This window comes from Larus michahellis, chromosome 3 (assembly GCF_964199755.1).
Source record: "Larus michahellis chromosome 3, bLarMic1.1, whole genome shotgun sequence".
Classification (NCBI taxonomy): Eukaryota; Metazoa; Chordata; class Aves; order Charadriiformes; family Laridae; genus Larus; species Larus michahellis.
Genome location: NC_133898.1, coordinates 98328571 through 98343617, shown reverse-complemented (window position 1 = coordinate 98343617; position 15047 = coordinate 98328571). Strand labels below are relative to the sequence as shown.

Here is a 15047-nt window from a genome sequence, read left to right as displayed (position 1 = left end):
GTCTAGGTGGATTTGGGGAAACATCTTGAGGTATTTTATCTCTGGTATTCAAGACACTTTGGAAATCAACACGACTGGTCATACGCATTAATGAACTTTCTCATATTTTGTGCTTGTTTTGCCTTTGTGAGAGAGGCAAGAGAGAGGCAATTCCCAGCACTTCTCAGCTTAGCAGGACTTCACTCGAAATCGGAGTATCCCAGCATTAGCTTTTGGTATGGGTAGTGCTACTGAAGATGAAGTATTTTTAGAGAAAATGTTTTTTTGGTGGTGTGAATTTTGCTTTCCTGTTATTTGGAAGGCATGTGTGTTTCGGATATAAAAACAAAGGCAATTATTAGAGTTTTACAATCCATCTGCAAATTTGATGGAAGACTGCAAAAGACTTTTTGAGGAAAAAAACCTCAACACATTTATGTCTTGTAAAGTAGATTTATGATTACATCTATCTGCGTCCAAGAGTAAAGTAATTGAGCAGCAGCATGTTAATAGGAAAAATATTTCATTGCTGGCAGGATACAACTTTTTAATTATTCCCTCAGGAAAAAAGGTTTTATAAATATATACTTGTTTCACTCCATTAGTCTTAAGTAAATCTTGCATTATAACTGCAAATGCATCTTTAATAATACGGTTTAAATTGAAATACATCTTTGTATGTTTAAAAAATGTATCCCTAATGTACAAAAATAATGGTACAGTAAATGTATATTTTCATTGGGGCTTGTTATTTTTAAGATTTTCATGGCTTTATATTTAAAGCTTTGTTTAAGAAGTGTTTGAAAGCAGCTTAAGCCTGTAAATCAATTATTTACTCCTTAGAAAAGTTGTTTTTTCATCTTCATAATGTCTTACATTTGTCTTATTTTGCTTAGTTATTTTTAGTTACTTTTACCAGTGGAGAGAGTACTCTGTGTATAGGGGTTTGAGTTGTGGTGTTTGGGTTTTTTTTGAGAAAACCTGAAATTCTGAAACTGTGCTCTTAGACTAAGTTTTTGCATGTTATTTACCTATTCCTGGATCTCTGTAATACTAGTTCAGTGAAATTATTTTGTGTAATTAAACAAATAGTCAGTTCTGGGGTATGGCAGTACCCCAGAATGGCATAAAAAGGTGTTAAGTAAAGAAGCAGCAGTAACATAGGATGATCAAGGAGAAATTATTTTTAGAAGTATAGCTGTAACAGAGCACTTAACTGCATATGTCAAGACCCTTGGGTCAGTGTTGCTGGCATAAAATATTTTTTAAGCTTATTCGTGGATTTTGTTCCTTTATGCCTTATTTGTATATTCTATTTTATGAATGTAGTTTAACTGACACTTTCTGTTGTAAAACCCTTTTTACAGTTGTAGATTCAACCAAAAGTCGGCATACCAGTGGTCTGTTTCATACTGAATTTTAACCGGAATTTAAAAATTAAGTAATATTTCAGGAACGTGAACTTTTTTGGTTTTTCCTCCCAGTTCATGCATTTTTGCGGCTTTAGAATATTCACCAACTTGTAGACATGTCACTTTCAGTCAAGAATTTTGATCTGAAAGCTACCTTTATGCATTCCCGGCATATCAGCTATGCCCCAGCTCAGTACAGCCCCGTTTGCGGTGCAGTTCCTGTTCTCAGCTTCTGAAAGCAGAGGGTGAAAGGATGGTGGCCATGTCCAGCCAGGGTGGATGTAACTGAGGGCTTGGAATTTACCAAAGTGCAGAACAGTTCGGAGGGGTGAAAGGGACAGAAAGCTAAAGGTTTATGTGTGGGGAGAATGGAGTTGTGAGGATGTAGCTTGTTATTGAGGGGAGTGAGAGGAAGGAGGGATTAAAATACATAACCTAAAGAGAGTAAACGAGAGCCAGAATCAGGAGGACATAGAAGATGGGAGATGGCAACAAAATGGACTGGGAAGAAAGGCAGCAAAGGGTAGGTAGATGGTGAGAAAGGAAGTTTAGCAGGTAGGAGCCAAGGCAGAAGACGTATGAGAGGATCTTGCTACAGCAGGAACTTGGTGGGGAAGGACGCTAGATGCATGAATCAAGTGGTCACGGATATGCAATAACCAGGAGGAAGAGTAGCAAGGAAACTTGGACATAGAAGCTGAAACTGGGGAAGAAAGAAAGGAAAAGAGAGCACAGAGCACTGGGGTCAAGAGCAGAAATGTCTTTGAGTGCTTGGACACACACTTCTGCGAGCTGGAGCTGACATTTATTCCTGCCTGAACATTTCTCTATTGCTGAGCAAATAGCTGCGAAACATGGAGGCAAAGTGTGTTGTGTCTTGCCTGTGGCAGAGTAGCACACGCAGGACAGAGTTGGTTTTTGGTGTTACTGTTGAGTCCATTACTGAAAACTGGAGAGGTCTGTGCCACAGGGCCTGGCTTTTCACCAGCACTTCGGGTGGCGGTCTGGTTTGTGAATTTATTGTTGTTCTTGTTGCAGTTTTGAAGTCTATGAAGGTGCAAGGAATGATGCTAAAAATAAAACTGAAAGATCTTTAATGGGAAGTTAAGCTCTCTAAAATTGAAGAACTGCAGTAGCTAATGCAACTGCAAGCTGCCTTGTGTGGTTATGCATATGATAATAATAAGCTGTTTAAAAATAAGCTTGTGCATATGATCATGTAGATGGTAAGCTATTAAAGATTTTACAGATTATAGAGTGGTGCGACTTGTATTTCATAATCAGCATCTAAATATTTGTAGAAAAAGAGTTAAAAATAATAAATTCTTCATGTAAATGTGTATTTTCTTCCTTGCTAGAAGCCCACTTTGTTGGGGCTTCTGTTGGATGCCCGTGTGGTAGTAAAAGTATTGATCTAACTAGTGTTAGAGATGTGTTTTCTAAAATAAGATAGTGAAGATGTATTGCCTAAAGTGTGAATAATAAATAAAATACCTTTTCTGAAGACATAGAGCATATCAAGAGTGCAGACAGTATTGACAATAAGTATCTGACTTCAATGATAAAGTAGTTTTTTTACCGTGTGTCTTTTAAATGATCGGTAGAGTTTGTAGGAACGTTGTTAGGAAAGCATGTGAGGAGTTGTTCCATAATGAAAGCTAACTCTGGGACATAATAATTTAAAGATTTGAAAGAAAAATCACTTGTGAAGTCAAAAAGCAGTATTATGAATCTGTTCCACTAACAAATTTCAAATTTCAAAAATTTCAAATTTCAAAAGTTCTGTGCCAAAGTGAGGGTGAAAAACGCCTGGAGTGCAGGTATGGATATAAACCTCGGTGAGAGGTGACTGTATGTCCTTCAGGGTCTAAAACTAACCTAAAGTGATAGTTTAGATTTTGGTTTGGTGAGGGTTTTGTTTGTTCTTGTGTTTAAAGGCATTCTAAGCTAAAGGGCAGAATCATCTTCTTCTTCTCAGATAAAATTCAAAAATATCTCTTGGTTATTTCAGATCAAGCTTTTACAGACTGCTGTAGTTGCAATAGACCGATAGAAAGAGTTGTCATTCTCATTTCTGATGACGCTGTTGCATTTTTGTTGGTACACTGTGGCAACGCCCAAAGGGATAAAAAAATGCCCAGGTTCAGAGCTCACAGGTATATTCCGTTTAAAAATAGTGCTAGCGCAGAAGTACGTCAGACATGTTCCTGCTGTATCAGTCTCACATTTACCCTTCCGTTGGATCTGTTCTAGCCTGCCTCATTCTCCTGTGTCCTTCCCAATGTCACCTGCACCCTTCCTCTTTGTAAAGGAAATTGAGCTCTGAATTGCACTGCCCCATATTCTTCCTCTTGCAATTCCTGCCTCGTCCTTTTACTTCTTGGAGTGCAAAGTGGCATCGGTCCTCTATCACAGACAACTGCCAGTGAAGTTGTTAGGTTTTTTGCTACCAGCTCTGCCTTTTACAGCTGTAATATATTAAGTCAAACTGTGGTTTCCTTAGCTTTTCATGAATTCACATATACTCTCTGTGGTGTTACTCTCTTCCGCATTTTCTCCCAAACCCTACCCACGGTTCCCCTCCTTGGCCCGATGGGCTCATAACTTCCAGACTACTGTAATTCACAGGTTTATTCTCGATGTACATAGTATATAAGTTGGTTCCAAGCACAATGAAAGATTTCAACCCCCTATCTGCTGTTGGCGCTATTTGCTCTATTTGTGTGGCTGTTTTGCCTGGTGCCCTGTTACCCTTTACCAGCTCCTGTGTTTGTCCTTCTGTACGGTACCCATTGTCACAGTATTGATCAACTACACAGATTATTGAGTGTGGTTGACTGTTCTGTCCTTAACTATAGCTAAGTGCCTGTTCTGTGGAGTATTCTCTCATGTCGTCGTTAGCTGTAGTCCTGTGTGTTTGTTACGGAGAGGGTGGGAGGAGGAGGAGGGCTGTGAATGTGATGCACTGGGGTCCATTCTTGGAAGACGACTGGGCAAAGTCAAAACCAGCCAGAGTGCACAACTGATTCTGAGGTGCAATTCATGAAAAATCAGAGGTCCAAAGAAACGCATTATTATGTGGGTTTGGTTTTATATTATTAGGCTATATTGTTTTCAATTTGCTATAATTTAAATCATAACACAGGTTTTGCATTTGCTTCACCAAACTACTGAACATTAAAATTCGTGCATGTACAAGTAATCGTTTATACATCTTTCTCTGAGAGATTACACATTTCTTTCTATTCATATTCTTCCAGGTGACTTGGATTATTACTGGCTGGATCCTGCCACGTGGCACAGCAGGGAGACATCCCCTATTAGTTCGGTAAGAAACAGGGAAAAAGAGGTTCATAAATATGAATTAAAATGTTTGATGATTATTTCTGTTCAGCATAGATGTTTTGTTGTAAAAATTAGGCTATACAAATTCTGTGAGAATTTGGGTTAGTGGATCATGAAACTTGAAATTGGAAAGAAATTCTCATCAAAATATATACTAGTAAAATTGCCTGAATTTTAATGTGAATTTAATTCTTTTATAGACATGATACTAGATTTCACTACACACCACAAAAGCAGCTGTGAGCGTGATGCTGATGTGGAAGAGATTAGTGACTTTTTCAATTGACTTGGAGTGGGAAAGGATCATTTGAATTTTTATTATATAGTGAACCCGTATGGTAGAGCTGTATAACATGTATATTATTCTAAAGAACAGAATTTATGAATGAAATCTTCAGAGTCATGGAATTTAAAAGTAAATGCTTAATTTCATTACCTAAGGTATGTTTTAAATGTTTAATTGTATTGAACTTTAAATTTTATTATAATTCTACCTGCAGGATTAGTGCTGAATTTTTTTTACAGTGGGCAAAAATATTTAATGAAGCTGGAGTCCAACAGATATAATAATAGAAAACTCAGGTGCAATATGTAACGTGTGTGAAGGATGTTTGTGTCTACCATGACATAATGATCCAGGAATTTTATTGATTTAAAAATGCGCATCTAAATACAGGAAGATAGTTTCACTTCTTTAATTCCACCGCTTGCTTTTTTAACAGCACCCAGTAACGTGGCAGCCTTCTAAAGAGGGAGATCGCTTAATTGGGCGTGTTATTCTTAACAAGAGAACAACCATGCCGAAAGAATCAGGTGCATTATTGGGGCTAAAAGTAAGTGTTACATAGTTTATGTGGTAAATGAAAGAAACTTCCACTGACCTTAGACCTAGAGGTCTAACGGATTAAATCAGAGGACTCTTCAATTATATGGCCATTTGACAAAAATATATTCCTTATTTTTAGTAAGTTTTGGAAGTTATGCAGATAAATTATGAATGTAAATATATTTAATCCTTCTATGCAGCCTTCCACTCACCCATGGCAAACGAGTTGAACTGTTTTGATTAAAAAGTGTGTGTTTATTCAGCTTCCCGTGTGCAGGACATATACTGCACGTTGCAATGCACTGATGGAGTCCTGCCTTTTCTAGCTCTCCTGTTTTTTTATTTCAGTCAAGCCATTCACCTCATAGTCCACATACATAAATGCCATCCAGATGCAAGCGTTTACGAGGTCAGTGTTTAAAATCTACACAGCCATTCGGAAACAGAAATTTTACAGAATGAAACTAAACATTCACACAAAAATTTGCAAAAAACCCTTTTAAAGCATAGCAGACAAGATATTAAATGTAATTCAAATTAATCCAGTGCCCCAAAATTAAGACGTTGGCAGCACTGTCCCATTGATTTAAATCCCTAAATTAGGCATTTGTAACAGATTCTTAGTCTCGTGGCCCTAAAGTGCCAGAACACTTAAAACAGAGAGAGCGCATTACTGGTGAAGGTGGTGGGGGCAATACAGTGTGCCAGTTCAAGAATTTCTCTCTCCCTGTATATTTTTAACCATATTTTTTAACCAGAGATGACTGAGAGAATTTAATTTGGGTGTCTTCCTCTCCCCACTGAGAACAACAGGAACAATGCAAAATAGGAAACATTCCCGCCCACTTAGGACTGAGTCTACTTCAAAGGGTACTGACACTGAACTGCTCCTGGCATACAGTTGTCTGATAGTTCAATTCCTTGCACGTGACAGAGGCGTGGGTTGTTGGTTCTGCTCATCACGGTGGGAATTAAATCCGGAAAGAACCTTGTGAACTTGGTGATGGCATGTCCTGAGTAAGAGACATTTATCCACTTTGAAGTGAGATAGTGTGGCGTAGCAATACAGGAGAACAACCTCACTCTACTGAAAGTCTAGTAGTCTGTAGCACAAGGCTGATTTTTGGTGACAGCAAGCAATTTTTTTTCATAGGTGAGAAAAAAGGTTGGTCCTAGTAGGAAATGTAGATTGGAGAGCTTCTCTTCTATTTTTGAAGTTTCATTTTTGTACGATGTGAACTAAGGCCCCCGCTGATAAATTTAACACATTATCGTGTGACAACCTTGTGGGCAGGTGGGCTTCTGGATCTTCTACTGGATCTCCTACTAGTTATTGTGATTGCCACATGGCAAAATAATACCTAATGGACCAGTGTTCCACTGTTTCATTTTATTATAAAACTCCTCCCAGGATATTCCTGACAAACAAAACTGACTGGAGAGAGTAAACAGAATAGCAAGTCAGCAAGACTACATTTTCTTTTTTCATATTTTATAAAAAATATCTCTCTTGAGGGCACCTTTTTTTTCTGATTTTCCTGATCTCTCTATCATGCAGTCGTCTTCAAATATAGCTCTTTTCAGTTCTGTTTAACAAAAGTCAGAAGTGCTGTTTTCTCCTGTCATGTGCTTGTGTGCGAGGGCCTGGATTTTAGCAGTAGCAACGTTCTTGTGAGCTGTTTGCCCATGTTTCCTAGTAGTGTATTTGCAAAGTTTTTAATTGCTGTACCAATTGCATTTTGGGATTTTCATGCTTTTGGTTTGATGTGCACTTGCAATTTAAACTTAAGAAAATGACAGAATTCTGTTTGCAAAAAGTACATTTTCTTGGTTATTTATTAAGAAACGTTCTTTCTGCAACAAATTGAGATACTTAGCAAGCAGCATAAGATCGATTAGTCAAGCACATTAAAAGGAATATCAGTTTTATTCATTTTGTGTCAACTTTACTTCTTTTCAAATAGATCTGGCCTTTTTCTATCTTTAACTTTGTCTTTAGGCCTCTGCAAAGCCCAATTTGACAATAGATTTGCTTATGCATATTTTATTTTTAAAATAATGTGAAACCCGATCTGCCTATATATTTATGCTTGATATGATGTCTGGTTTGTGGCCTGGGAACTCACAAATTTATGATTAACCAGGTTGTTGGGGGAAAAATGACAGAATTAGGACGACTCGGTGCCTTCATTACCAAAGTGAAGAAAGGTAGCTTGGCTGATGTGGTGGGGCATCTCAGAGCAGGTAAATCAATTCGTTGCGTACAAAATATATTGTCTTTTAATTATGGCTTATTGTGATGCAGCTGTTAATTTATATTAATATTGGTCAGGTGATATGTTGGTATTTTTTAAATACAGGCCAATAATGCAATGTTATTATGGAATGCCACAGTTGCCTGCATTTCTAATTTATTATTAACTCCAATTGCTTTGATGTATGAGCAAAATAAACGCGCTCATGATCAGTCCTGGTGTCAGGACTGAGTGTCACTGATAAATTTTTGCTTGCTAGCTCAGGATCTGCTTGTTAAACTCTGTAGAAGCAATGTGAACGTTTTTTAAAACTGTTTCATTGTGGCAAACAAAACTCACTACGGTTACTTTACTTGTACTATAGTGTCACCTGAAGGATGATGCACTGCATACACAATGGACTTCTTTCAATGTGAATTGTTACAAATAAAAATGGAAAACAGCCCAAGAAAATCATCTTAAAATATTTCACTTATGTAAGATGTATATACTGCACTTACAAATGAAGTGGCTGTGCTGTTGGCACTTTTCAAGCTTCTAAATGAAGCGAGAACTATGCACAGCAGTTGGTTTTCAAAATTACTTCTCAGTGGTTTATATTTTTACCATGGCTCTAAGCAACTACTTTCCAAGTATTGTTTTAGCAAACCAAAGTCTACGCAATGCCTTCTTAGGAATCCAGAAGCTCCGATGACAACTTGTACAAATTTAGGATAATTGCATGAAGCAAATAGTAATAAAGAAGCAGAAAAGATGATGAGTCCCTAAAAATATCCTACTTTATTTTGGCATTTGTTAATTTTTTACTTTACCAAGTCAATATACTTGGGGTTGATAGCACCAATTATTACAGTTGTTTATAGATTTTAACTGCAGATTATAATTACTGGAAATACATTTCTGTCCACTACTCTGGAACTATTTGGGCTGAGATATTACATTTCTAATGTCTGGTCTTGGTTGTTTTTTAAGTCAAAGCTATTTTTAATTTCTAAAAATATTTTTAGAGCCAAAGTAATTTCACAGAAAAAATACGTTGTTTTGCACATGTTTTCAATGAATGAAAGTCTGTTCATCCTTTTATATGGCAATGAAACAGAAAAAAGACATAGATGAGTCCTTGCTGTTAGGAAAACACGCTTTTTCATCTTTATGAAAAACGTCCAAAATTTGGCTAAATTTATAAATCATTGAGTAATGGTACGAGTCTCATAACTTTTAACAAAGGCAAATACGAAGTATTGCATCAGGAACAGAATAAGCCAGTGCAAAAGTAAGCACGAGGAGCCAATCAGCTAGAAAGCAGCTGGGCGGAAAAGCACCTGGAGGTGCGGGAGGACACGAGTCAGCAAAGCACCTTACAGCGAATGCCAGTCATGTACAGGGCTGTGCTAGCAGGATTGTCACCAGCAGGTTGAAAGAGTTAGTTCTTGCCCTCTGTTCAGTGCTTATGAGGCTGTATCTGGAGTACTGCGACTGGTTTGGGTTCCTCTGGTACAAGAGAGATACTGACAAACTGGACCAGGTTGGACAGAAAGTTGGTTAGGGGAGCATAGGGCGTACAAGAAGCTGAGAGAATTGGGTTTGTCCCAGACCAGCAAAGAAAAGATCATGGGAGGGTCTAATTCTTGTTTTTAGCTAATGGGAGGCTGTAGAGAACCCAAAGCCCAACTGTTCTCAGAGATGGACGCTGATCACACAAGAAGCAAAGTGCACAAGCTGGAATGAGGGAGATCCTCTTTGTGAAATTTGTTTTTCTTGTACCTAGAGAGGATAGTTAAGGCTTGGAACAGGTTGCCCAGTGGAGGCCTTGCATATCCTTCCTTTGAGATACCCAGATCTCATCTGCTCAAATCCCTGAGCAACTTGGTCTGTCCTTTGATGTTGGCCTTACCTTGAGCAGGGGTTGGAACTAGCTCACTCCCAGAGGTGTCTCCCAATGCGAAATACTATTTTAAAAATCAATATAAAAAAATTCAGAGAATTGCAGCATAAGTCTGAAAACTTTCTCTCTCTCGTGGACATGCACCAGTAAGTGGGGGTAGAATGCAAGATGCACTAACATTCCTTTCTAGAGGCATCCTAAATATCCTGGGATATATGCTTCACCAGCAGAAGTGGCTTCATAAGGGTGCAAGTGTCTAACAGCTTCTTGACTGACTGACTTGCAACTCTCGGCTACTACAGCGGGACTTAAGACCAGAGAGTTCATCTCATCTGAATTTGTAGCAGTGTATCACAGGAACATAGAATGGTTGAGGTAGGTAGGGACCTCTTGAGATCTCTAGTCCAACCCCACTGCTTGAGTAGGGTCAGCTAGAGCAGGTGGCACAGGACTGTGTCCAGTTGGGTTTTGCATATGTCCAAGTTTTGAGATGGTGTTTTCCAGTTTCCATGCCTGTTACTGAGAGCAGAAATCAGAACGTAAGCCTTATAGACAGAATCTTAGATGAAAGAGACAATGAAAAAGAGATTGGCTGGTCAGAAAGATCAAGAACTGGACATGGTGAGCTAAAGATGGACAGTGGTGATCTGGTTAGAACTAGCAGAAGTGCCATTTCACTGAAATCCCCATTTGGATCTAGTTTGCAGTAAGAATAATTGGAGCTGCTTCTCTTAATTTAGCCTTCTGACTATGATGATCTTATGTTTAATCATCTTGGCAATTATTTTCTTTTTAATTGTTTGATCTCCTGGTGACTCTCAAAAAGCTGCTTAAGTCCTCTAAAATAGCAATACAGACACCTTACGTGTTTGTCTTCAGGATTCTCAACAATGTTGCACCTATTTTGTCATCTTCAAAATGTGATGGATCATTGCTTTGAAATTTAGGTTTAAATTGTGATTTTTAGTGTTACAAATTTATCATATGTCCCTGTCAGTTTTTGCTATTAAATTATAGCTGTTGCAAAGCTGACCACATCTTCTTCCTTTTAATGCCTGGGATGCTTTTGTAAATTAAGCTAATTATCTGTAAAGAAATCAGATTTTATTTTAGGTAAAACCAACATATTAATTTATAACAGTGGTTAGCTTTAAAACAGAGTCAGAATTACAGAAGAAGCTATGTTTTCACCGAGTTGTGTAAATTTTAAATGAAGTTTCAAGACAATACCTAATTCCTGTTCCCCATCTGACATAAGATTATGTAATAAATATATGAAATATTTTAAACCATTTCAGCTAAAGAACATGGTAGGAAATTAAACTTATGTCAGCAAGCATTTAAGTCTGTCGTTAGCAAGCCCTTACGTTTTAAAGAATGCCAAAATGCTTTGAAAGCCAGTGGAATACTCTGTGGAGTCCTCTCTTAAAATACCAAAATACAGACTGTTTGGGAAAAAGGACTGACTGACAACCTCTGAACATAAAGAGAGAATGAAGCCATGGGGTTTGGTAGTTAGAACTGCAGTTAGGATAGTTTCCCTTGGCTTATTAACAAGTGCGAGTTCAATTGTTTGGCTAAAACTTCTCAGAAAGGAGCGAAGTCAGCAGCTGAAGGATTATTCTGACTGAATTTGATAAACATAGAATCATTGTCAATAAGGAGTGTTATTTGTGGCATCAGATAGTGGTTATGAAGTTTTGACTGCTGCATATGATGGGGTATGAGAGGGTAGACTTACCCTATTGTTCCTGTGGTTTAATTGTATATACTGATCTTTCTTTAGCAACCGTACATCAAGATTTTCACCTTTTTATAATAAGGCCAAAATACAGAGTAATGTACAACCATTTAAATTCCAGAAATGACAATCTGAAAACAGAAAATTACCTAAATAACTTTCACATCATGTTTTCCTTTCTGTCCCCCCTAACATCCTCAGGAGACAGTGACTCACTCCTTGCTTTTATTTTTGGTTCATTTGACACAGACAGTGAAGACTATCCTTTTTGTAGAGAAATCGAAATGCGCAGTACATAAATTGTAATAAAGTGTAACGATTTTTAAAAGCTTAACAATAGGTATTTATATTTTTCATTTTTGAAGACTAACCTATTTTCAAAGTTTATTACCGCTAGATAATAAAAGTTCTTTTTAAAAGACTCTTTCATTTCATAGCAGAATAAGAAGTGCTGTATTATTTTGGGAATGATTAATATGTTTGCACAAGTGGTTTCTTTAATATGTTCTGTGTGTACAAATTGTAACTGTGTTCTGAGAAAGGAGCCTTCTTAGTGTCTCAAAAACCTTTTTTGGGTTTCAGCACAGCTTTTTAATTCATTTTGGGCAATGTTACTTGGTTATATAGATTTCATAAATGATTTGGACTTCTTTGTAAAAGAACATGTAAATGAGATAAACTTCTCTTTAAATTCAAGGGGATGAAGTTCTAGAATGGAATGGTAAACCCTTGCCTGGAGCTACAAATGAAGAAGTTTACAACATTATTTTAGAATCAAAATCAGAACCTCAAGTTGAAATTATTGTTTCAAGGCCTATTGGGTAAGGCTAAAGACTTGCTTCTTAAGCACAGTTATTGCTTCTACTAATGGGACTTTTAAAGGGACTGTTTATGAGTTCATTATTTTGTAGCTCTTAATAATGGAATATGGTTCACTTTCTATTATTGACATTCTGTATATTCCATTTTCTTCACTGCCATTTATAATCTTGGATCTTTGGAATGATATATACAACTATAAATGTTGTTTTCTGTATGGTCAAAGTACTAAAAAGGTTTTTGCTGAGTGGCAAAGGAAAACTGGTGGACCAAGTGGACCTGTGCATGAGAAAAATCTGGTTTTCAGGCCTGTAGCTTCATGAAATCAGAATAACTCATATGAATGTTCAAGAGTAGAAGGAAGGATCAGCAAACACTGAGCACTGCAGGATTTTAATAAGTTAATGCTAATAGGATTTTAAACAGGCCTTCTTTAAAGAGCTAAAAAAAGGAAAACCAAAACTCTTAATTGAAAAGACTGTATTTGGCTTTAAAGGATACTGTCATCAAAATCAAAAGTGGAAACAAAAATACCTTCATATTTGTGAAGGCAATTTTTTTCATCAAAAAGTAGCAATAATGTGTTATGTTTATAATCTTAATTTTTATTTGTTATAAATCCAGGTTTGGGGTTTTGTGGTAACAATTCCTATATTCTTCATTTCCCAAATACGCCTTAGAAAGATCACAAAATCTATTTGAATTGATGAGATCAGTGGGGTTGGCCCTGCATTTGTCACAATTGTTTTAGCGACATTCTCCACTCCTTCCCCGAACATGACTCTATTGGGACCGCTTTGAGCTAAGTCTTACAGGATTCAATATGAATCATATATTGTAAATTCACATTTATATTGCAGAACAGTCACATGATTAACAATTAAAAGTGACTCTTGTCTAGTTTAAAAAAACCAATTGAAAGGATTTAAATTTCTCTGTAGTTTGTCACGTTCCCAGAGTTCATGTGCACTTACTATAAGTCTCTGAATACCGCTATCCTGTAGGTAGATGGTAAACTGTTTCCTCCTTATGAATGCATGATTATTTCATTTTGAATTTGCTAGATTTCATTCTAATTACAATATTTATCTGTCTCAAGTATGATAAGTTTTCAGTTTTAGAAACAAAACCCACTATTAATTTTCTTTCTGACTAAAACATTCTTCTTTTACATTTACTTCACGTCAATTTTTGATGTTTGGTTTTGTCTGTACTGTACAAGTGTAGCTATATTTGCAAATGAGTTCTTAATGGCAATCACTATGAAGAGTACTTAAATAAAATTAACATCTGTTGCTAATTCCAGTTATGAGTTTGGCCTTCTAACGGGAAACGAAAGCTTGGTGCAATAATAGTGGTTGTTAAAGGCCAATATTGTCATCCAGATGGAGACTAGGGGGGAGCAGGAACCTTGTTTTACATTCTTTGGTTGGGTAAATTAGGAGACGTTCCTGGCTGAAATTGCAAATTCAGTCCTACGTGTTTATAATCAAAAATAAAAAATGTAAGGAGATTTTTGGAAGTCCAGTTGTTATATTTAAATCAGAAGAAAATAAATATGTTGCTAGTGGATCTGACTTGAGCTCCATGTCTCAGTTGAAGAAAACCTGAAAATTGATTCGTACAACTGATGTAAAAGGAAAGTGCTAGATTAGTATTTTGAATAATGAGCTTCAGATACATTTATTACTATCAGTATATTTGCAAATGTCCTGTATACTTAAACTTTTAAGATAAGTTAATTATTCAACCAACGGAATTATTTTAGTTTATTAATTTGATAAATCTAATAGCTTCAAAAAATGAAGTACAAAGTGACCACATTCCAGTGACATATTCTTGAAGAAAAATTGAGCGAAAATATCACAACTGTTGATAGAGGCATAGAGAGAGGCATAGAGAGAGGCATAGAACGTTTCTGAATCTGAGCAGTGAATTTTGCACTACAAAAATGCACCAGAAATAGTACCAATAAAATGTAAAGTTTTGCTTTGAATGACCCATGCATATTTTTTCCAGACATAGGCATAAGTAGATTGTGCACATCAGATTGTGCTTTTATTTTGAGATACATGGATTCTCAGTATGGAGGCTTTCACATACTATAACAACACTATTCTTGTAGAGTTGTGTCTTGATTCATTTTTTTTGTTGTAGTTTGAGGATTTTTGGATTGGCTTTTTTTTTTTTTTTTGAGAAGAGCAAATGAATATCCCAAAGCAACTAGAGCATGTAACTTTGAAATCGAAAGATAATTCCTTTCTTCAGCAGTAATGAGTCAAAGTCCGGTTGTTTTGTGTCAGATGAGGAATTACCTGTCTGTCATCTTAAAAGAACAAAAAATATCACATTGTGCAACAAAGGAAATACTGGTATTTGTTTACAACAAAGAACATAGTGCACAGGAAGTTTTTCTTTTTCTTTTTCTTTTTCTTTTTCTTTTTCTTTTTCTTTTTCTTTTTCTTTTTCTTTTTCTTTTTCTTTTTCTTTTTCTTTTTCTTTTTCTTTTTCTTTTTCTTTTTCTTTTTCTTTTTCTTTTTCTTTTTCTTTTTCTTTTTCTTTTTCTTTTTCTTTTTCTTTTTCTTTTTCTTTTTCTTTTTCTTTTTCTTTTTCTTTTTCTTTTTCTTTTTCTTTCTCTCTCTTTCTCTCTCTCTTTCTCTCTCTCTTTCTCTCTCTCTTTCTCTCTCTCTTTCTCTCTCTCTCTCTCTTTCTCTTTCTCTCTCTTTCTCTCTCTCTTTCTCTTTCTCTCTCTTTCTCTCTCTCTTTCTCTCTCTCTTTCTCTCTC

General features: G+C 36.4%; 1 protein-coding gene across 50 annotated transcripts in view; it reads left to right on the top strand.

The window, feature by feature from the left end:
- The window catches only part of RIMS1 (regulating synaptic membrane exocytosis 1), a 342439-nt gene that overhangs the window by 179197 nt on the left and 148195 nt on the right, over nucleotides 1-15047 (top strand). For all 50 annotated transcript variants that reach the window (XM_074581408.1, XM_074581382.1, XM_074581377.1 and 47 more), the window contains 4 exons: nucleotides 4652-4719; nucleotides 5459-5569; nucleotides 7707-7806; nucleotides 12141-12264. In XM_074581408.1, the coding sequence (XP_074437509.1) occupies nucleotides 4652-4719; nucleotides 5459-5569; nucleotides 7707-7806; nucleotides 12141-12264 (403 nt within the window). The remainder of the gene's footprint in view (nucleotides 1-4651; nucleotides 4720-5458; nucleotides 5570-7706; nucleotides 7807-12140; nucleotides 12265-15047) is intronic.